Here is a 22,220-nt window from a genome sequence, read left to right on the forward strand (position 1 = left end):
TGAAAACCAGCATTTTTTAAATGTTTAATATATTAAAAAATAAAAAGTTACATACAGTAAGTATTGCAGTCTATTTATAAAAGAATGAAATATTGAGAATGTTGAAGAATGTTTTCCATAAGAAAAAGAAAGAAAATTATAACATGTCAGGAGCTGTACCACTGTTTTTTTTTTGTTACACTTTATAAGGTGCTACCACTGACAGGTTAAACTCAACAAAAAAATAATAAAAATTTTAAATTACTTTCACTATATCCTTTCTGAAAATTGCTACACTCACTGTTCACTTTCTTTGCCATACTTCCACCTTGAGTCTATATGCAAGCAGTAACCACTGTTGTCATCTGTACCATACTCATCTGTACCTAGACTGATCTGATAATATTGAGAATAAATAAATATATATGTTAACTATGGCATGATTGTAAATTCATTTAGTAAGATGATATAACCAGCTGAAGCTATACGTGGTGTTAGGAATATTACATATATGTATGATATGGAACAGTGCTGGTAGAAAACTTTTCAAACTGAATATGGTATTGCAAGGCCTTGTGGAGAAAAACACTGGCAATGTTTGTAACATCACATTCCAGTATAGCCATGCTTATATGTGCCCAAGAGGGAAAGGAATCATACACAAAGCATAGAATAATAGTAAGTGTGATCTTAATACTTCAGACTTACCTCTTTGTACACTAAAGATATTACTGTATTGAATATCAATCAGTAGCACGTAGGACTTGTGGTCAAAGTACAAGCTTTCATAACTGTCACCATCCCCAGTATGTTGTAATGTGTGCAGGCTAGGATTTATGTAGAATTTTGCCAGAAGCAACTAAAGCCACAAAATATCAGTATATAATGGCTGCAAATTGTCTTGTGGGATCAATTATTTACCTATTTGGTGGAATGAAAAACCATGTGCCCTTGTAGGATCAACTAAACTTGGCTTTGTGAAATTTGATCAGTAAAAATTCCTTCAATTGAATTAGGACGTTAACATGCACATTTTCCACATGGTGTGAAAGAACAGCAATTGTAACCACTCTGCTGAGAGCCATAAACAAGTCATAAACAACTATGCAGTTATACTACAGCCACAGTATGGATTTATTAAGGAGTGATCTTGTCTGACCAATCTGATTTGATACCAAGATGTGCTAACAAAGGAAATGGATGTGAAATAATTTTGACATCGTATATGTAGATTTCACAAAAGCCTTTGATACTGTTGCACATAAAAGACTGCTATGAAAATTGGAGCAGTGTGGCATTAAGAGTAAGTTAACTGCTGTGGATAAAGGGGTGGTTGAGAGAGAGAGAAGACAGAGTAGTTATTAATGGGCGCTGCCCTTCTTGGGCTAATGCTATTAGTGGAGCCTCCCAGGTTCAGTGCTGGGTCCATCATTGCTTTCTGTATTTATTAATGATATTGATGAATACATACTAGGTTTAGAGCCTAAGTTTGCAGATGATACAAAGGTTGGCAGGATGGTTAATAACAGTAATCAGAGTATGCAACTGTAACAGGATCTAGAAAAATTTAAGGGAAAGAATCACCTGTTATACCATAATGCAACTTACTCATCATGGAGATACCAGTACAAGCCGTATTGTATATCTTCGAATAGTTTTCACATCAAAATGATGCTAGCACTACTCTTTAACCTTCCATCACTTGCACCCTCAATTAGCATTAGCATTAGCATTAGTAGAGGCATTTGATGCAAGAAAGCAAGCTTATGCAGCATCAGCCAAAAAAAAAAAATAATAATAAAAAATAACCACTTCCACTTCACCCCTCTGTTCGTTCGAAATACCTGTCCAGCTGCGCCTTAAACTTATTTAGTCTATCAACTTCCACAACAAGGGATGGAATTCTGTTCCACCTACCAACCACCTGCTGGCTAAAGGCAAATTTCCGCACGTCTATCCTACATCTGTCTTTCCTCAATTTGAACTTATGCCCTCTCAGGTGATTATTCTGAGCGAGAGGAAGAATCCCATCAGCATTGAGCATGCTCAAACCATTCAAGGCTTTATACACCTCTATCAGATCACCTCGCTGGCGCCTAGTCTCCAGACACTGTAATTTGCAAAACTTAAGCCTTCCTTCGTAAGAGCACCCCTTTGTTCCATTCACTAATCTTGTTGCCCTTCTCTGTACTCGTTCCAGCAGCTCTACATCCTTCTTGAAATGAGGCCTCCAGACCTGTATACAGTACTCAAGGTGTGGCCTGACCATTGCCTTATACAGTTTAACAGACACTTACATGCCGTCTGTGAGTTACTCCTTTTTGTTTTAATTATAAAAAAAATAATTGATAGCCTCCTTTTTTTTTTTTACTGAATTGAAAACAGTGATCCATTAATTACAATTTGCTAAACTCAATTAAAAAAATATAGAAAAAAAAATAAATGAGAGAAACTTATAATAAAAATATAGTTTTATTGCATTTTTTAAAATTCTCAAGTTACCGATAACCTGGATTGATACACAGATACTTGCATAGCATCTGGCAAATGCATTATGAATGTTTATTTTTTTAAGCTGTTTGTGTTTAGCCAGCGAAACCAAAGCTCCACAGATGGTTCTCTTATCCTTAAAGGAGTGAGAAGATAATCTGTTCATACCCTTCTTGTTTCTTTTATTTTATTTTACAACACACAGTATCCCTGATGATAGCTGATCTGCTATTACTTTGTGCAAATTAATTTGAATTTGCACTAAGTAATATGCATTGCCATCGTTTCTGTTTATTCTTCAGATGAGCAACAGAGTAATGCATTAGAGCCAGTCAGTAGCAGATTCAGCATATATATGCACAGTAAGCACTATACTTGTTATTTCTTTCACATTTAAGAATACTTACAAATTAGCTATAACTATGTCTACGAATCAAACGAGTAAATAAATCAAAAGATGGTGGGGGAATCGCTTTAGAGGTGAATATGGAAGCATGCCAATGAAAGTGAAAGCATGTGAACAGCAAGCATTCTCCAAACAAATGTTGCACTTAATGCTGAAAGGTAAGCTTTATGTGCACAGATCTTCCACAAATTGCTTCCATGATACGTCTCTCCAAAACTGCTGCTCCCTCAAAACTCTTGGCATTATTGTGGATAACAGGCTCATTTTCATACCACATGTTCAGCACCTCAGAGAAAAAGTGAAGTACACCATCCTCACCAGAATTACAAGAAGAGATGGGTTTGAAGGATAGAACTCATCACTTGATGTATGACACTGTTTTCATCCCTAGTGTCACTTCCGAAGCAGTGGTTTGATTCCATTGCACAGATAAAACCCCTATAGCTAAACAACTTCTTTAATTACAGAGAACCACCCTTCTTCAACTTACCATGGCACGTCCGACAATTCCCACCACTGCACTTCATGTCCTTATGGGGGGAACTTCCTCCTGACTATATTGCCTACTGTGGGCTTGCTCGTGCTGTTAAACACAAACTGCGGAGATCTTCATTCTCAAAGAACTGAGATTCACTGATATCCATTGTTAGAAGAAAGATTTCTTGGAGGCTCCTGTTACGCAGTGTCAAGGTGGACAGCCAACCCAAAAGGCTGAATTACCTGAAAATATTTACCCAGTGCAAACATCATGAATAAGACAACTTCATGGCTGAATCCAGACAGCTTTTCTTTTCACAGGACATGGAGCCTTTAACAGTAAATTGCGGGATCTGGGAATCCAGGAAGAGGTGATCTGTTCTTGTGGGGGATGAGGAAACTGGACACCATGTCATGAATATTTGTTGACTCTATCTCAGCCTTAGATTGGACCTTATGCAAGCACTGGGTATTACACTATTTCAACCTGAACATCAGCTTATTGCATCCAAAGAAACCTTCCAAGTCTTGAACTCCTATGCTACAGCTATTTTCAAATGCCACACCTACAACAACAAAGACTGCATGCAATTACTTTGGCTACTTAATGCCCACATGCACTACCCTGGATGCAGTATTCTGTCCTCAGCCCATTCCTTTTACCACAGATACTCATGCTCTCATCACCATCTCTCGGCCTCTTCTAACCTGGAAACCCCTCCTCCTGGAGGGGGTTTTCAGGTCAGAATCAGGGGATCTGTAGCAAGCAAGGTAGGTAGCCTTCTGTATTATTTATTTTTAATTGGCCCAGCCTCTTTGACCTGCTGACCTGGCATTCTTCTTGTTGATAGTATACTGCCTTCCGTGGGTTCCTTAGTGATGCTGATGCCCTTCCAGTGTGGACATTCAGTGATATACCTGCAACCACTAGCTTCCGTCATCCGTTTCCGTCTTCTGTCATCCGTTTACTTTTCTTGGCACCTTGTCCCGCCCTTCTTGGCTCCCACATACTTTAGGTTCAATCTCTGCACTCACCAGCAGATGCCTTTTCTATCATCATCCCTGTACCTTATCTGTTCTTCTCTATCATATGTTTTATTCCTCTCATTAGGCCGGCTCTGCTCTTGTCCTGGCCATAGCAGAGCCAGCCTCATAAATGTCCCTCTACTCTCTTGGTCCAGCTGCTCATGCCGTGGATGGATGGTGGGAGGTGCCTTCCTTGGTAATCATGCCACCCTGGTAACCAAGTGGCCAGATGAACAACACAAACAATGGGTTCAACATGCTGCTCATGGTAGCCAACACAATACCAATCTGGCTTTGCAGTTTTGCATCTTCACAGTGCCACTAACTGTGGTTTTGTGGGAAACCACTAGCACCTCATAACAAGTACACTATGTCCACATCGGTTGATAGCATCTCATGGATGCCACATGGAAATGGGAATTGTCTAGAAGAAGGGTTTTTTAATCACTGGTGTCTGTTAAACACCAAACAAAAAAAATATCTCATAATTCATAGTATCAAAATGAAAACAGAAAATAGTCTGTAACCATTCGCAGAATATTGGTAGGCAAAGTATATGGGAGGATTCAATTTCATTTATAAATGTAAAAAAGTGGCCTCTGTAAGACACCATATACCAGCAAAGGAAGGCTAAAATTTTAAGCTTATTAATATTACGTATATTGGCCAATACATGTAATACAGGTAACCCTCGTATAACACGGTTATTAGGTTCCGATAAATCATCTTGTGCGAAACCATGTTATACAGGACTAAGAAAAAGTACAAAATGGGGGGGGGGGTTACGTTCCATTCTAGATTTCGTGTATCTTCTGCTCTCTTTAAAAAATCAGTAATCTGGGTTTGTTTGTTTTGCTTGATAAATCTTTGTGAATTTCATCATATGGAACTAAGCATTTTTGAAGCTCCTTTTGAACTTTGGGCTTCTTTCATTCAAGAATCTGCATTCAAAAAATAAGATTCTAATTGCTCGGCTGACTTTATGCCTTCATGTATGCTTTTTAGTGTAAAATTTGGAAGTTTAGAATTTTCATCTGTGCTATCGTCATCCGAATGGATTTGATTTTACCTCTGATGCCATTTCCACCAAATCCACTATGCCGGCCTCGTCTTCTACCAGCAATTCTTGAACGTCTTCAGTAACTATATATATATATTTATTTTTTTAGGAGCATTGGCAACTAAGGCCATGTTACTCTGTCTATATTGTCTATAAATTGCGTGTGTCCCGAGGTTGATTTTCTGTTTTGCTGGATGAAAAACTTGAGTTTCCAGGAGAAAAAAAAACCATGCTACCCTCGCCTGAATAACTCAGCCACGTTGTGAAAAAGACCCATAAAAATTCCTCCCTTCATCGACGGGATTTGAACTCAGGTCTTTTCCACCCAGTGTGGGGAGGAGGGCGATTCTATAAACTGTGCTACCCACAAGGGCTTCAGTAGTCATATCATCAAAACTTTCCCCTCCTACTGACATAGCAAGTTCTACTATCACACCAATTCCGTTTTCTGCCTGTTCGATCATATTTCCTGAATGAACTGACTCTGACTATACATTTTTCTACACACATTTAATATTGAGGGTTTTACTTCTTTCAGCGATAAAGTTATGATTCTGATACAGTCCACAATTGAGAAATGTTTCCATACCTCCATTACTTCAATAGATTTGAAATAAATTTTTCCAAAATCCATTGTAACAATTTTCTGATGTAATGAGTTTTAAAGGTGGATATAATGCCTTTATCTAATGGCTGAATGAAAGAAATTGTATTAACCCAGCACAACTGTGGCGATAGGAACATAACTTCAACGTTTGGATGACTTAAATCTTTTGGATGGCCTGGTTGTGCTATCCAATAGTAATAAAACTTTGAAATCTAGATTTTTTCCACAAGTTCAATAGCACAGAGCGTGACACGGGAATTTCCCAACAAAATAAAATACTGTACAGAGATTTCTCAATAATTTTTTTTTGACTAGCGAGTGAGTCAACAGTGGGGATTCAAAAAGAGCAGAAATGTTGAAAAATTACATCCAACATAATAGCAGGGTTTTTCCCGCACAAAAGTTCAAAAATACCCTGTTATACGAGATTTACCGAAATTCTGTAACCATGTTAGAGCGAAACTGTGTTATATAAGTACCATGTTGTGTGAGGATTGCCGCAATTTATCAATTGTGTTAGAGCCAGTGTTGTAGAAGTACCATGTTATACGGGAGTTGCCTGTATAGTAAAGCATTCTTTACCATTTTTCAATGGCAAGCACTTTAATATGTTAAGTATTTAGTATTTTAAATAGAGATTGGATTGGTGTAGTTGAGCATAAGGTATGTTCGTGTCAGACGGCACCTGGGATTTCTCCCATCTCCACTGTGGTGTAGTGAGCAGTGAACTCTTATTCATGCACCATATCAACACATATTGTAATGCACTTTTCTGCAATATTTATGAATAAAGGAATTGGTGAACTAACACTTAAATAACATCTGAACAGGAAAGTAACAGGATTAAATATTTTAAAGTTTTTCATAAAAACTATAAGAATTAGTGTACAACTATCATACTTTCTCTCTGTTCTAAATTGATATTTAAAAGAATTATGATTTTTGAGGTTAACGAAATTTAAATATGACACACTGATTGTAAAATCCTTTTTTTTTTTTTTTTTTTTTCTATATATATAGATGTTTGCTGTTTAACTGAAATGATGGATCTTTTTGCTTGTTTGAAAACTAATGAATTCAACCAGGATTTTTGTCCAAAGGAAATAGCCAAGGTGCAAGCATGCTATGCTGCACATATAGTAAGGATATTATTTGCTTTAATCTTGAATAATTTAGCAAATTTCAGTAATATAGTATGTGCTACAAAGGTTTTTTTTTTCCCTTTTGCACCTATAAAAATAGAAAAGATGTAAAAAAATTTCCTGCTCAAATTGCGACAGCTCCAAACATCTGAGGAATTTTCCTGTTCGCAAAGAATTACTGGAAACTAAAATTTAACTTTGCTTCTATTTTGTTTTAACTGTGTAAATAGGTCACTTTCATGAGGGTTAGATTCTAGACTTTAAAAAACACAGTGGAAGCTGCTTATTGTGATAACTTTGGGACTCAGCTAGTGGTAACAATAAACAATGGAACAAGAACGTAGCTGTTCAGTGTTGTTTACTGATGCATGCAGAAATGTGTACAAAAAAGGTGTAAGTGGACAGAAAGACAACATTTAAATCAAGACGTATAAAATATTTTAAACTGACTAGCCACTGTTTCTACAAGAAAGTCATCAATCAAAATGAAACTGTCATAACATTTCTGGAAAATCCATACAAACCATTCATACCAGCTCTTACAAATAAAGAAAATATTAAAATGAGGAGATAGAAAAGGGTTAATGCTTTACTGCAAAACAGCCAGACTGGTATGAGTAGAGATGCAGTACTTTCTTTCATGTAGTAATGACACCAACAACCATACAAACTGTAAAAAGTAAAATCAGTAACTAGCCATCTGTCAGAGTTCAAGAACAAATCAGGATGTTACATATTCACTAGCAATGCACATGCATAAACCATGATAAGGCAAAAAACACAAACCAAAGCCTGTTTACAGTAAACAGCATTTTCTCTATATATTCATATAGGTCTGATTAGGACTTCATAAAAGTGATAACATTATCTGGTATTACAATAAGCTGCATGCACTGTAATTGGTAAATGACATCTGCTCAGCCTTAAACACAAAATCTAAGGAAGTGCATCCAGTATTTTAGGCCTAATTACTCTGATGAGTACAACGAACAACTATACAGAGAAATAGTGGGCCAGTAAATCAGATTGTCTTATAAGGGAGGATTTTAACTTCCCAGATATTGACTGGAACTTGTGAGTTAATTCCTCACACACTAGCAAGACTTTTGTGGATTCATTGGATGATTGTTTTCTATAGCAGCATGCTCGAGAGGCAACCAGAGGGAGTAATACTCGATGTGATTATCAACAGTGATTCTTCATGCATTAAGAATCTGCGGATAAAGGAACCACTAGTTGGCAGTGATCACATTGTACTGATGTGGGATTTACTTAAAGATGTAACTACCATCAGGGGTAAAGAGAAGGGCTTTTGCTTTCGTAAAGGTGACTATGTGGTCTCAGATTTTTTTAAATTAGGCTTTAAATACCAACTAAGAAATACAGTTCAGGGTTTAGGCCTAAATGGACGACTCCGTAGCCAGGTGGGCAGGAGCAGCAGTGCGTAGCACACGCATCTTGATTAGACCGGGGTTCTAACCCGTGACCACCAAATACGGAGGATGCGGGAAGGTCAGGGAATGACCACCACATATTCCCGGAGCAATATGGCCTTAGTTGCTAATGCTCCTAAAAACCAAATAACATAACAACATAGGCATAAATGGATGTTGGATGAACTAATAAGACTCGTAGCAGAGAAGAAAAATGCATGGGATGCATAGACATTATCAGGAGACAGATGCCATCGGTAGATATAAGATAATCTGTAATCAAGTCACAAAGGAGGTTAGGCAAGCAAAGGCAGATTAAGAGAAATCTTTGGCAAAGGATGCAAAGAAAAACAGTAAAGACTTCTTTACTTATGTAAACTCTAGAAGGAAGGGGATGAATCAAATTGGTCCACTTGACATCGAATTCGATTGTTGCTGAGGTAGCTGACAAACTGAACAAGTATTTTGCATCTACATTCACAAAAGAGGAAGTCTGTAGGGAAGTGGAGGCTAGAAGCTTATCAAACTCTCGCAGGGAGCTAAACGATTTTGTAATAACTGAGGGCAAAGTGTAGGAGAAATTGTTGAAATTGAACATAGGAAAGCACCTGGGTGAATGGGATCTATCCAGTTATAGTAAAGGAAAGAGCAAAGGAAGTAAGCAAACCCTTAGACATAATTATGAAAGCTTCCTTGGAGTCGGGGGAGGTCCCCATGAACTGTAGATGTGCGAATGTGTCCCAAATTCACAAAGAGGGCTTAAAGGGTGACATGAGTAATTACAGACCTGATAGTTTAACTTCTGTTCCAGGGAAAATAATGGAGTCACTGACTAAAGGAGCAATGCAGGATCATCTAGACAAGACTGCAGTTATAGTTCAAGACACAGCATGGGTTTATTAAAGGGAAGTCTTGTTGACAAATTTGATTGGATACTATGATGTGGTCACAAAGGAACTGGATGCAAAAAATAATTTTGATATCACATACTTGGATTTTAGGAAAGCTTTTGATACTGTTGCACATGGGAGACTACTGTACAAATTGGAGCAGTATGGCATTAAGGGCAAGTTGCCACAGGTGCCTCCGTAGCCAGGTGGGAAGGAGCAGCAGTGCGTAGCACATGCTTCTTGATTAGACCGGGGTTCGAGCCTGTCACCACCAAATACGGAGGATGCGGAAAGGTCAGGGAATGACCACCGCATATTCCAGAGCAATATGGCCTTATTTGCTAATGCTCCTAAAAACCAAATAACAAACAACAAGCAAGTTGCCACAATGAATAAAAGGATGATTGAGTGGAATAAGACAGAGTGGTAATCAATGGATACTGCTCTTCATGGACTTATGTTATTAGTGTAGTCCCCCAGGGTGTTCAGTGTTGCGCCCATTGTTGTCAAATATAGTGCCTAGAATTATGAGCTCTTGCATAGTGACTGATATAAATCGGAAACAAATTTATGTTTTATGACATGTGAGTCATCAATTTTATTGCCTGGAACATGGTGTTTCTGTCCAGTATTTGAACGATTTATTTCGGTAGCTGGGTTATGGGCATTATTTTCCTTATTTGAATGTGATGATGAATCCTGAATAAATACGAAAACGTTTCCTTGAATTGGGGTTTCTGAGTATTGGAGGATTACTATCTGATTCATTAAGCTGCATGTCACAATAATAATTACTTACCATCTTTATTTCACACACATAAATTTTGTTTCTTTTATAAAACAAAATTTTGTTTCTTTTATATAATATACTGTACTTTTATAATTAATATGAAGTTTCTCAATTGTGGACAACTGTTGACACCAAACCGGAGTTAATCGAAGTGGCTTCTAAAATATATTAACTGTTATTCAAATGTTATAACTCCAGATCACAACTGCTATTTCGTGGTGATGGCAGAACTCGTGGCAGATGTATGCAGTACTCATGATGTGGCCTGATACGTTGCTTTATACAATGGGATAATCACCTCCTTGTCCCTGCTGCCAAAGTTCCTGTATATCATTGACAGAATCCTATGAGCTCTTCTAGAAGCTTGTTTGCAATGCTCAGAGAACTTCGTCTAGGACTATGCAATTACCACTGGGTATCTTTTGTTCTCCATCACCTAATTGGTATGGTATTCTGGGATTACTGCTGCCTATATGTGGTATCTGCACTTACCAATACCTCATTTGCCACTTCTCAGCCCAACTGCTTAATTTTTATACATATTGCTTCACCCTACTAACATTTCTGTCACCTGCAAACTTAGCTAATAAGCTGAATATAAATAAATTTTCTGTTTATACTCTGGGATGATCCCACAAGATCTTAGGATTTCACAAGTAGAACACAAGAGAATACCTTATTAGTAGTTATGCTGGCTTGAACCATGGTCAATCAAAGTATGGGCTCTCTTGTTACCACTTGGCTATGGCTGCCTCTTATATACCTTCACCAATATTAATAAATATTGTAAATGGTAAGGAGATATGCACTGAACTCTGAGGGACTGCACTAATAATCTTAGTCCAAGAAGAGCATTGCTGATTTATAACCACCCTCTGTCTTCTACCATTCAATCATCCCTTTATCTATAACAGTAACTTGCTCCTAATGCCACGCCGCTCCAATTTGTACACCAGTCTCTTGTGCAGAACAGTGACAAAATTTTTACTGATATCTAAATATATTATGCCAAAATTACTGCTTGCAGCCAGTTCCTGTTACTGGTCTTAGCTAATCATTGTTCAGACAGGATTCCCCCCTTAAAAACCCATGCTGTGATTTCCATATAACTATTCCTGTTAAGATGATCCTGCAGTACTTTTTTAACCATTGTCTCTATTATTTTCCATGGGACAGAAGTCAAGTTTACAGGCTTATAAAGCCGACCGGGCTAGCCGGGTGGGTAACGTGCCTGCCTGGCAACCTAAAGGTAGCGGGTTCGATTCCCGCCTCGGGCTTGGATCAAAGTACTGCAAAAAAAAAAAAAAAGAAAGAAAACCTTGAGAGGTGCACTATGGCCACAGAAGCCTATGCGCCAACAACTACCAAAAAAAAAAAAAACAACAGGCTTATAATTGATAACATTATCCTATGATCCCCCTTTGTGAATATGAGTGACATTTGCACAATACCAATCCATAGGAACCTCCCCCGAATCCAAGGATACTCTCATAAGGGTTTGCTTACATCTTTTGCTGCTTCTTTTAATATAACTGGATAGATTATATCTCAACCCCCCATTCATTCCAAATGTTTGTCTAGTTCTGCCTTCAATTTATTTTAGCTATCAACTTCCACAATAACAGATGAAAGTTTGTTCCAGCAATCAACTACCCGCTGGCTAAAGGCAAACTTGCATACATATTTTCTACAACTGTCTTTTCTCAGTTTGAATCCATGTCCTCTCAGCTTTGTAATCTGAGCAAGAGGAAGAATCCCATCAGCATTGAGCCTGCTCAATCCATTCAAGACCTTATACACCTCAATCAGATCGCCTTGTAGGTGCCTGGTCTCCAGAAGCTGCAATTTGCAGAACTCAAGCCTTTCTTCATAACAGTACCTCCTTTGTTCCTCTCACCAGTCTTGTTGCCCTTCTCTGTACTTGTTCTACCAATGCTACATCCTTCCTAAAATGAGGCTTCCATACCTGTATGCAGTACTCAAGGTGTGGCCAGACCATTGCTTTATACAATGGTATAATCACCTCCTTATCCTTCAAGAAAAATTCCTGTGTATCATTCAGAAAACTCCCATGCACCGTCCTGACAGCCTGTCTGCACTACTCAGCACTTCATATCTAATTGTGCAGTTACAACCAGGTTTCTTTCATTCTCCACTACCCTGAGTGTAACATCACATAGTTGGTACATTTCTCTGTACCAACTGTGTATGGGTTACTGCTACCCATATGGGTACTTTGCATTTGTCAATGTTAAACTTCAGTTGCCACTTCTCAGCTCATCTACTCAACTTTTCCAGATCCTGTTACTGCAGCATACTGTCATTACTGTTATTAACAACCCTGCCAACCTTTGTATCATCTGCAAACTTTGACATTAAGCTTGATATACTTTCATCAATATCATTGATAAATATTCAAAACAATGGGCTCAACACCGAACCCTGAGGGACACCAGTAATAACAATTACCACTCTCTGTCTTCTCCCACTCAACCATCCTTTTATCTATTGTAGCAACTTGCCCTTAAGGCTATACTGCTCCAATTTGTACAGTAGTCTTCCATGTGCAATAGTATCAAAAGCGTTCCTGAAATCCAAGTATATGGTATACAGGTAGTTCTCGACTTTACAAGTTAATTCGTTCATAGCTGCAAGCTTGCAAAGCGAAAACTCGTAAATCGGGAATTTATTTCCCATAGACATAATGTTAAAATAGGGGTTACGTTACCAACAATGAAATTAGTTAACTAATTAGTTTGTTTAAACAATGATTGATTTATCCAAAGAAATGAAAACGTAGCCAGTAAAATCAAGCAAATTATAATAATAGAGAAATTATTTATGACTTACAAATGTTAAAGAATGTTTATTCTTCATCATCAACTAAATGCACACTCGTTGATCACTCATTATTGGCTCGGCACTCGTTGGTTTGTTGCACAAGGAAGTGCCGTCTTCACAAATGTTTCAAGAGGCATTTCTTTCCAAGATAATCTTCTCTTTTAATTATAAATTTCACGATTGCATGCATAAGCATTTTTTAACAGCACACAAAAATTGCAACTAACATGATTCGTATGGAGTAACAAGTTTACGAAGCTTAAAAAAAAAGGAATGAAGAGAAGACTGAAATTTTATTTATGTTTTTTATACGATTGAAGATTTCAGTAATGGAGAAACACATTTCACCATAATAACGTAAAAACCCACACAATTGCAGCTATCGGTATTTTCACAAATGCAATAACATCGAGTTTACTACCCATTTATAATTGCTTGCAATAACGGAAAAGCCCAATAAACCGGAAAGTGAAAATTGTTTTTATTGTTTTATGGTCGTGACTTCCAGAAATGTGCTTTAGAAAAATATCGCAAAGCCGTTCAAAATTGGTTCTTATAACATATAATAACAATGAAAGTATAGTGCATTTAATGATTTGAATTGGTTCTTATAACATATGATAACGATGAAAGTATAGTGCATTTAATGATTTGAATTGGTTCTTATAACATATGATAACGATGAAAGTATAGTGCATTTAATGATTTGAATTGGTTCTTATAACATATGATAACGATGAAAGTATAGTGCATGTAATGATTTGAATTGGTAACTAATACAATTTACACCATAAAAACGACTTTTAGGGAGTTATATAGTGAAAATTTAAACTTCCGAGGTCGCAGAAAGAATTACCAAAAATCAATGTGTTGTTGCGTTCACATTACGATATTTTTGTGATACGGTGGTAACGGATTAATATCGTAAATTGGGGTACACTGTATTGTATAGCTACTCGCATGGTTTGAAATGCGGTATTTATGAATATATAACATTCATTTTTTGCAATTAATGTTCATATTTTCGATTTTGTTGATACTTGATACAAAAAAAAAAAAAAAAAACTCATAAAGTGAGAACTGCCTGTACTTGGATTTCCTGAAATCCAAGTATATAATATCAAAATTATTTTTTGCATCCAGTTCCTTTGTGACCACATCATAGTATCCAATCAGATTGGTCAGACAACTTCCCCTTGAAAAACCCATGCTGTGTCTGAATTATTACTGCTGTCTTGTCTAGATGATCCTGCAATGCTTCTTTAACCAGTGTAATGCTTCTTCTCTTCTCTGAGAACTATAGTCGCCTTTATGAAAGCAAAAACCCTTCCCTTTATCCCTGATGGTAGTTACATATTTAAGTAAAACCACATCAGTACACTGTGATTACTGCCACCTAGTGGTTCCTTTTTCTGTAAATTCTTAATGCATGATTCCATTATTTTCTGTGTAATGGAAGTCAAACTAACGGGTCTGTAATTATTCGTGTCACCCTTTGATTCCCCTTTGTGAATTGGAGATACATTTGCACATCTCCAGTCTGATAGACTTCCCCCAAGTCCAAGGATGCTCTTATAATTATGGCTAAGGGTTTGCTTACTTGCTTTGCCACCACCTTAAATATAACTGGATAGATCCCAACTACCCCAGGTGCCTTTATTATGTTTAAATTCAACAATTTCTCCTCCACTTTGCTCTGTTATTACAAAATCATTTAACTCCCTGTTAGAGTTTGATAAACATCTGGCTTTCTCCTCCTTGAATAACTCCTCATGTGTGAATGTAGATGCAAAATACTGATTTAATTCGGCAGTTATCTGAGAATGATCATCTACAGTCAAACCATTGACATGAAGTGGACCAATCTGACTCATCCCCTTCCTTTTAGAGTTTATATAAGTAAAGAAGTCTTTGCTATTTTTCTTTGCATCTTTTGCCAAAGATTTTTCATAATCTGCCTTCGTTTGCCTAACCTCCTTTGTGACTTGATTAATGACTTGCTTATATCTACCATAGGCTTCTGTGTCGCTTGACAATTTATGTGCATCCCATGCATTTTTCTTCTCTGTCACCAGTGTCATTAGTTCATCTGACATCCATTTGGGCCTACAACAGTATTTCTTAAGTTGGAACAAAAAGCCCAGTAGATTCCAAAATTACTTCATTGAATGCTTCCCATTTAGAATTTGCTGTTGGAAACATCATCAGTTGGTCCCACTGTATAGAACCTAAAACATCTCTGAGACAACTATAGTCACCTTTATGAAAGCAAAAACCCTTCCCTTTATCCCTGATGGTAGTTACATATTCAAGTAAAACCACATCCGTACACTGTGATTACTGCCACCTAGTGGTTCCTTTTTCTGTAAATTCTTAATGCATGAATAATTACTGTTGATAATCAGATCAAGAGTATTACTCCCCCTTGTTGCCTCTCTAACACACTGCTGTAGAAAACAATCATCCAATAAATCCACAAAAGCCTTGCTAGTGACCAAACCGTAAGTTCCAGTCTATATCTGGGAAATTAAAATCCCCCATTATAAGACACTGATTTACTGGCCCACTCTATTACTCTGTATAATTGTTCATTGTACTCATTAGACTCATTAGGCCTATAACAAACTTCTGCCGTCATCTTTGCTTTCCCAGTGCTTATGTCACACCAAATCGACTCAACATTGCACTGTCCATCTATGTCAACTGGATGTGCACTTCCTTAGATTTTGTGTTTCTTAACTAACAGCATAACCCCTCCTCCCTTCCTATCCTTTCTGTACTTCTTAAATTCCAGTTTTGCATCCCTTTTATCTGGGTGGCACTGATACGTCGCTGATATCTCCACGATATCCGCCTTGGATGTCCTAACCAGCACTTCAAATTCATCAAATATTTACTATACTCCCAGCATTGGTGTACATGCAAGTATACATGTAGCTGTTCTTACTCTTAGTTACACTAACACAGCCCATGTATTTACTTGTTTCATGACCCTCAGCAGTTTGTGAAATCCCCAGCAACTGGCTTTCCGGGCTGCTGCTCATTCCAATAGAAGCAGTGCAAGAATCATTTCCACCTCTGCCTGCAGCGACTGTTAATCTATTAGGCTGTGAATCCCCCCCCCCAAAGCTAGCAGTTTTCTGACGCACCTAACATTGCCTCGATTTTGCACGATCTTCATGGTTGTGCAACAAAAGTTAAGCATGTAGTTAAAGACAACTAAATACTACGACACAATTTTATCTGTAAAAATACAGCAAAAAAAACAAAACATGAACAACTCTGGATTTATTCTTTATTCATACAACTGAAAAATAGTGTAACCTCAATAAACTTTACTTAACCTTACATTGTGCAACATATTATTATAAAAAATGTCTAATAAAAAATTTTTCTCATTTTTCGGTTCATTCATTTTTTACTATGTACAAATATATAATAAACATTACCATATAATATCGGTGTAGATACACCAAACACAATGTTTAAAGAAACGCTATGGAATGAGTGTGAAAGGCATCATTTCATCTTTATCTCATATTGTGCTCCTACTTCAGAATGAGTTATCAAGTAACGCTTCACTAATAGAGAAGACTATTGTTACTTATTCTCGGTGGGCACCACCACTGAGACAGACGGTACTGTTTCAAAGCTAGTTGGCTTTTCATCAGCTTTTCACCCACTGATGAAAAGCCAACTAGTTTTTAAACGGTGCCGTCTGGGTGGTGGTGCCCACCGAGAATAAGTAACAATGGTCTTCTCTATTAGTGAAGCGTTACTTATTCAATGTAGTGCAATACTTGATAACTCATTGTGAAGGATGAGCACAATATGAGATACGGATGAAATGGTGCTGTCTTGGTGGTGGTGCCGACCGATATTATATTGATATAGAATCTTAAAACTTAAAATATTATGCCTAGTTGCATTTAGTTTTATTTAAATAATAAACATTACAAAAATTTGGTCCCCATTTTAAGTGGAATTTTCTGGAACCAATTATCCTTGCATAACAAGGATCCCCTGTATATTAATCATCGCTGCCATCTACCAGTTCCTTTATGTGGATATTCTTAATGCCTGAAGAATCACTGCTGATATTCAAATCAAGAGTACTGCTTTCTCTTGTGTCTTTAACATGCTGTTTACAACAGCATGTTAAAGACATGTTGTTCTATTGGAATGAGCAGCAGCCAGGAAAACAAGATGCAGGGTATTTCAAAGACTGTTGAGAGTCATTGTGGTACAAGTAAACACATAGGTTGTGTTAGGATAGCTAAGAATAGGAACAGGTGCAGGTATACTTGCATATTGCATATACACCAATGCTAGTAGTTTGGTAAATAAATTTGATGAATTTGAGATATTGCTGAAAACATCAAAGGCAGATATTGTTGGGATATCAGAGACGTGGTGTCACCCATGTCTCTGATATCTCTGAACTGGAATTTGGGGAGTACAATGTGTACAGGAAGGATAAACAGGATAGGAAGGGAGGAGGGGTTATTCTATTAGTTAAGAAACACATAAAATCCAAGGAAGTGAAGCCAGTCGACATCGCTGGACAGTGCAGTGTCGAGTCAGTTTGGACATTGGGAGATCAAAATTGAGAGTAGAAGTGTGCTATAGGCATAATGACTCTGATGAGTATAATAAGACACTGTACAGGGAAATAGAGTGGGCCAGTAAATCAGAGAGTCTTATAATGGGGGATTTTAATTTCCCAGATATTGACTGGAATTTGTGGGTTGGTCACTCACACACTAGCAAGGCTTTTGTGGATTTATTGGATGATTGTTTTTTACATCAGCATGTTCGGGAGGCAACTAGGAGTAATACTCTTGATCTGATTATCAGTAGTGATTCTGCAGATAAAGGAACCACTAGGTGGCAATGACCACAGTGTGCTGAAGTGGGATTTACTCAGAGGTATCTACCATCAGGGGTAAAGGGAAGGGTTTTTGCTTTCGTAAAGGCGATTACGGTGGTCTGAAACAGTATTTAAATTCTATATGGTGGGACCAACTGATGATGTTACCAACAGCAAATTCAAAATGGGAAGCATTCAAAGAAATTATCTTGGAAGCTACTAGGCTTTACATACCAACTAAGAAATATTGTTCAAGGTTTGGACCTAAATGGATGTCAGATGAACTAGTGAGACATATGGCAGAGAAGAAAAATGCATGGGATACCTATAAATTAATGGGTAACATGGAAGCCTATGATAGATATAAGCTGGTCTGTAACCAAGTCACAAAGGAGATTAGGCAGGCAAAGGCAGATAATGAGAAATCTTTGGCAAGGGATTCAAAGAAACACAGCAAAGAGTTCTATACCTACGTAAACTCTAGAAAGAGATGAATCAGATTGGTCCACTGGATATTGATGGTTCCAACTGTTGATAATCCTGCTCAGGTGGCTAACAAACTAAATGAGTATTTTGTATCTACATTCATACATGAGCAGTTATTCAGGGAGGGGAATGCCAGAGGTTAATTAAACTCTGGCAGTGAGCCAGATGATTTTGTAATAATTGAGAGGAAAGTGGAGGTGAAATTGTTGAAGATAAACATAAAAAAGGAACCCTGGGGTGGAGGGGATCTATCCAGTTACATTAAAGGAGGCAGCAAAGGAAGTAAGCCAACCCTTAGCAATAATTATGAGAGCGTTTTTGGACTCAGGGGAGGTACCCATGGACTGGAGATGTGCAAATGTGACCCCAATTCACAAAGGAGGATCAAAGGGCGGCACAACTAATTATAGACCTGTTAGTTTAACTTCTGTTCCAGGAAAATTAATGGGCCCACTGGTTAAAGAAGCACTGCAGGATCATCTAGACAAGACTTCAGTTATAGCTCGGACACAGCATGGTTTTGTTAAGGGAAAGAAATCTTGCTTGACCAGTTTGATTGGATACTATGATGTGGTCACAAAAGAACTGGATGCAGAGAATAACTTTGATATCATATATTTGGATCTGAGAAAGGCTTTTGATACTGTTGCACATGGAAGACTGCTGAACAAATTGGAGCAGTGTGGCATTGGAGGCAAATTACTGCTATGAATAAAGGGATGGTTGAGTGGGAGAAGACAGAGTTGTAATCAATGGACACTGCTCATAGTGGACTAATGGTATTAGTGGAGTCCCTCAGGGTTCAGTGTTGGGTCCATTGTTGTTTTCTATATTTATAAATGATACTGATGATGGTATATTAAGCTTAATGTCCAAGTTTGCAGACGATACGAAGGTTGGCAGGGTTGTTAAGGATATTAATGACAGTATGCTGCTGCAACAGGATCTATAAAAGTTGAGCAGATGGGCTGAGAAGTGGCAAATAAAGTTTAACATTGACAAATGTAAAGTACTACGTATGGGAAGCTTGATTGATTGATTGATTGATTGGTTTGGTTTTTTATGGCGCATTGGCAGCTGTGGCCATAATGCGCCAAGACTAATATGGGAAGCAGTAACCCCAGAGTAATGTATCAACTCTGTGGTACTAAACTGACAGTGGTAGAGAACGAAAAGGACCTGGGTGTAATTGTGCAGGCAGATATGAAGTCTTTTGAGCAGTGCAGACAATCTGCAAGAGTAGCTCATTGTGTCTTGTCAATGATATACAGGAATTTTTCTAGCAGGGATAAAAGGGTGATTATCCCCTTGTATAAGGCAATGGCCATGCCACACGTTAAGTACTGTATACAGAGCTGTTGGAACGAGTACAGAGAAGGGCAACAAGATTAGTGAATGGAACAAAGGGTTTCTCTTACAAAGAAAGGCTTAATTTTTGTAAATTACAGTGTCTGGAGACTAGACACCTGCGAGGTGATCTGATTGAGGTGTATAAAGCCTTGAATGGTTTGAGCATGCTCAACGCTGATGGGATTCCTCCTCTTGCTCAGAATAATCACCTGAGGGGGCATAAATTCAAATTGAGGAAAGACGTGCGGAAGTTTGCCTTTAGCCAGCGAGTAGTTGGTCGGTGGAACAGATTTCCATCCTTTGTTGTGGTGGTTTGATAGCCTGAATGAATTTAAGGCTGAGCTGGACAGGTATCTGGATCGAACGGAGGGATGAAATGGGAGCTTGTTTGTTTGTTATTTGGTTTTTAGGAGCATTAGCAACTAAGTCCATATTGCTCTGGCAATTTGGTGGTCATTCCCTGACCTTTCCGCATCCTCTGGATTTGGTGGTCACGGGCTCAAACCCCAGTCTAATCAAGAAGTATGTGCTATGCACTGCTGCTCCTGCCCACCCGGATACAGAGGTGCCGAAATGTGAGAATTTTTTTTTTTTTTTTTTGGCTGAAGCTGTGCATAAGCTTGCTTTCTTGCATCATATGCCTCTACTAATGCTAAACAGATATCCAAATCCAGTTGGTCACTTGCAGAGTAACAGAAATTTCTGCTACTCTGCAAGTGACCAACCCAGTCAGTATCTTGAAAAAGCCTTGAATGCGTTGAGCACGCTGAATTCTGATGGGATCCTTCCACTTGTTCAGATTATGAACCTAAGGGGGCATAAATTCAAATTAAGAAAAGACAGATATATAATAAATGTGCGGAAATTTGCCTTTAGCTAGCGGGTGGTTAATTGCTGGAACAAACTTCCATCTGTCGTTGTGGAAGTTGATAGGTTAAATAAATTTAAGGAGGAACTGGACAGGCATTTGGAGAGAATGTTGCGTTTTTTTTTTTTTTTTTTGGCTGATGCTGCATAAGCTCATACACTTGCTTTCTTGCATCACATGCCACTACTACTACTGCTACTAATTAAAGGCCCCCTATTACAAGACATTCTGATCTACTGGCCCACTCTACCTGTTTTAATTATGATTTTGACTACTTTTTGATTATATGCACCACAATTATTGGGTCTATAGCAGATTTCTGGTGTCTCCGTAGCCAGGTGGGCAGGAACAGCAGTGTGTAGCACACGCTTCTTGATTAGACCGGGGTTCGAGCCCGTGACCACCAAATACGGAGGATGCAGAAAAGTCAGGGAATGACCACTGCATATCCTCGGAGCAATATGCTCCTAAAAACCAAATAGCAACAGCATAGCAGATTCCGATTCTCATTTTAGTTTTCCCACTGCTTATGTCACACAAACCAAATGGACTCAACATTGCACTGGCCACCTACATGATCTGGGTGCAATGCCTTAGATTATATATGCTGCTTCTTAACCAAGGGCATTGCTTCCTTCCCCCCCCTCAATTCTGTATCTGTACACACTGTACTTGCTATTTCACTCAAAATTCCACATCATGTCTGAATGGCATTATGTTTTTAATATCCCTACTATATTTCACATTTGTTGACAACCAGTGCTTCAAATTCATCTATTTGTTTCTATATACCTCTAGTATTAGTATATACGTGCTGCTATGTGGGTTGGTCACTTATACAATAATAAGTATCCATGCACATGTTTTTGATTTTAGTAACATTAACACAGCCCATGTATTTTCATATTCCAAGAAGGCCTCCAGCAGACCTTATCTCCAACCCCTCACTTCACAGACTACTGTATGTCCCAATAGGAACAGTGAAAGAAACTTTTCACCTCTGCTTGTGGCTGCTGTTGTTAATATATTGGTTTGCATGTTGGAAAACTGCTAACCTAGGAGTTGCACAAGCATCTCCCCAGGCTAGCAGTTTTCTTAACACTTGCCTTAGTAGCTTCAGAAAATATTCTTGCAATTCTTCTATTTAAGTGTAACCCATCCCTGTAAAAATAGTCTCTCCTGTTATTCAAGCACACACTACACTGAGAATAAAGGAGTAATTCAAATAACATTAATTTTTATAAAAAAAAAACTGCTTTATTCATATTTTAATATTTCTATATTTAATATAGTCAAATAATAAACCAGTTGTTCTCATATGTTTGCATTTATTTTCAGAAAAAAGTGCACCAGAAGAAAAAGGGAAAAGTTAAATCCTATTTAGTTCCTAATGTTAAATTAAAGGAAATGACACCACAACAAGCTAATGAGCTGTTGAAAAAATATCCACAACCTAAATAAAGTTATTTATCAAAATAGTTTCCCAGGTTTTTATTAATTTGTAG

At 37.8% G+C, this 22,220-nt stretch overlaps 1 protein-coding gene across 1 annotated transcript in view; it reads left to right on the forward strand.

The window, feature by feature from the left end:
* The window catches only part of LOC150081676 (small ribosomal subunit protein mS37), a 40,023-nt gene extending 17,847 nt beyond the window's left edge, over window positions 1-22,176 (forward strand). Inside the window, exons 2-3 of the mRNA XM_090380280.1 lie at window positions 7,066-7,184; window positions 22,054-22,176. Coding sequence (XP_090236406.1) covers window positions 7,066-7,184; window positions 22,054-22,176 — 242 coding nt within the window. The remainder of the gene's footprint in view (window positions 1-7,065; window positions 7,185-22,053) is intronic.
* The last annotated feature ends 44 nt before the right edge of the window (window positions 22,177-22,220 follow it).

Source organism: Mastigoproctus giganteus, chromosome 8, assembly GCF_048544385.1.
Source record: "Mastigoproctus giganteus isolate SK-2022 chromosome 8, ASM4854438v1, whole genome shotgun sequence".
In the NCBI taxonomy this organism is placed as follows: domain Eukaryota; kingdom Metazoa; phylum Arthropoda; class Arachnida; order Uropygi; family Thelyphonidae; genus Mastigoproctus; species Mastigoproctus giganteus.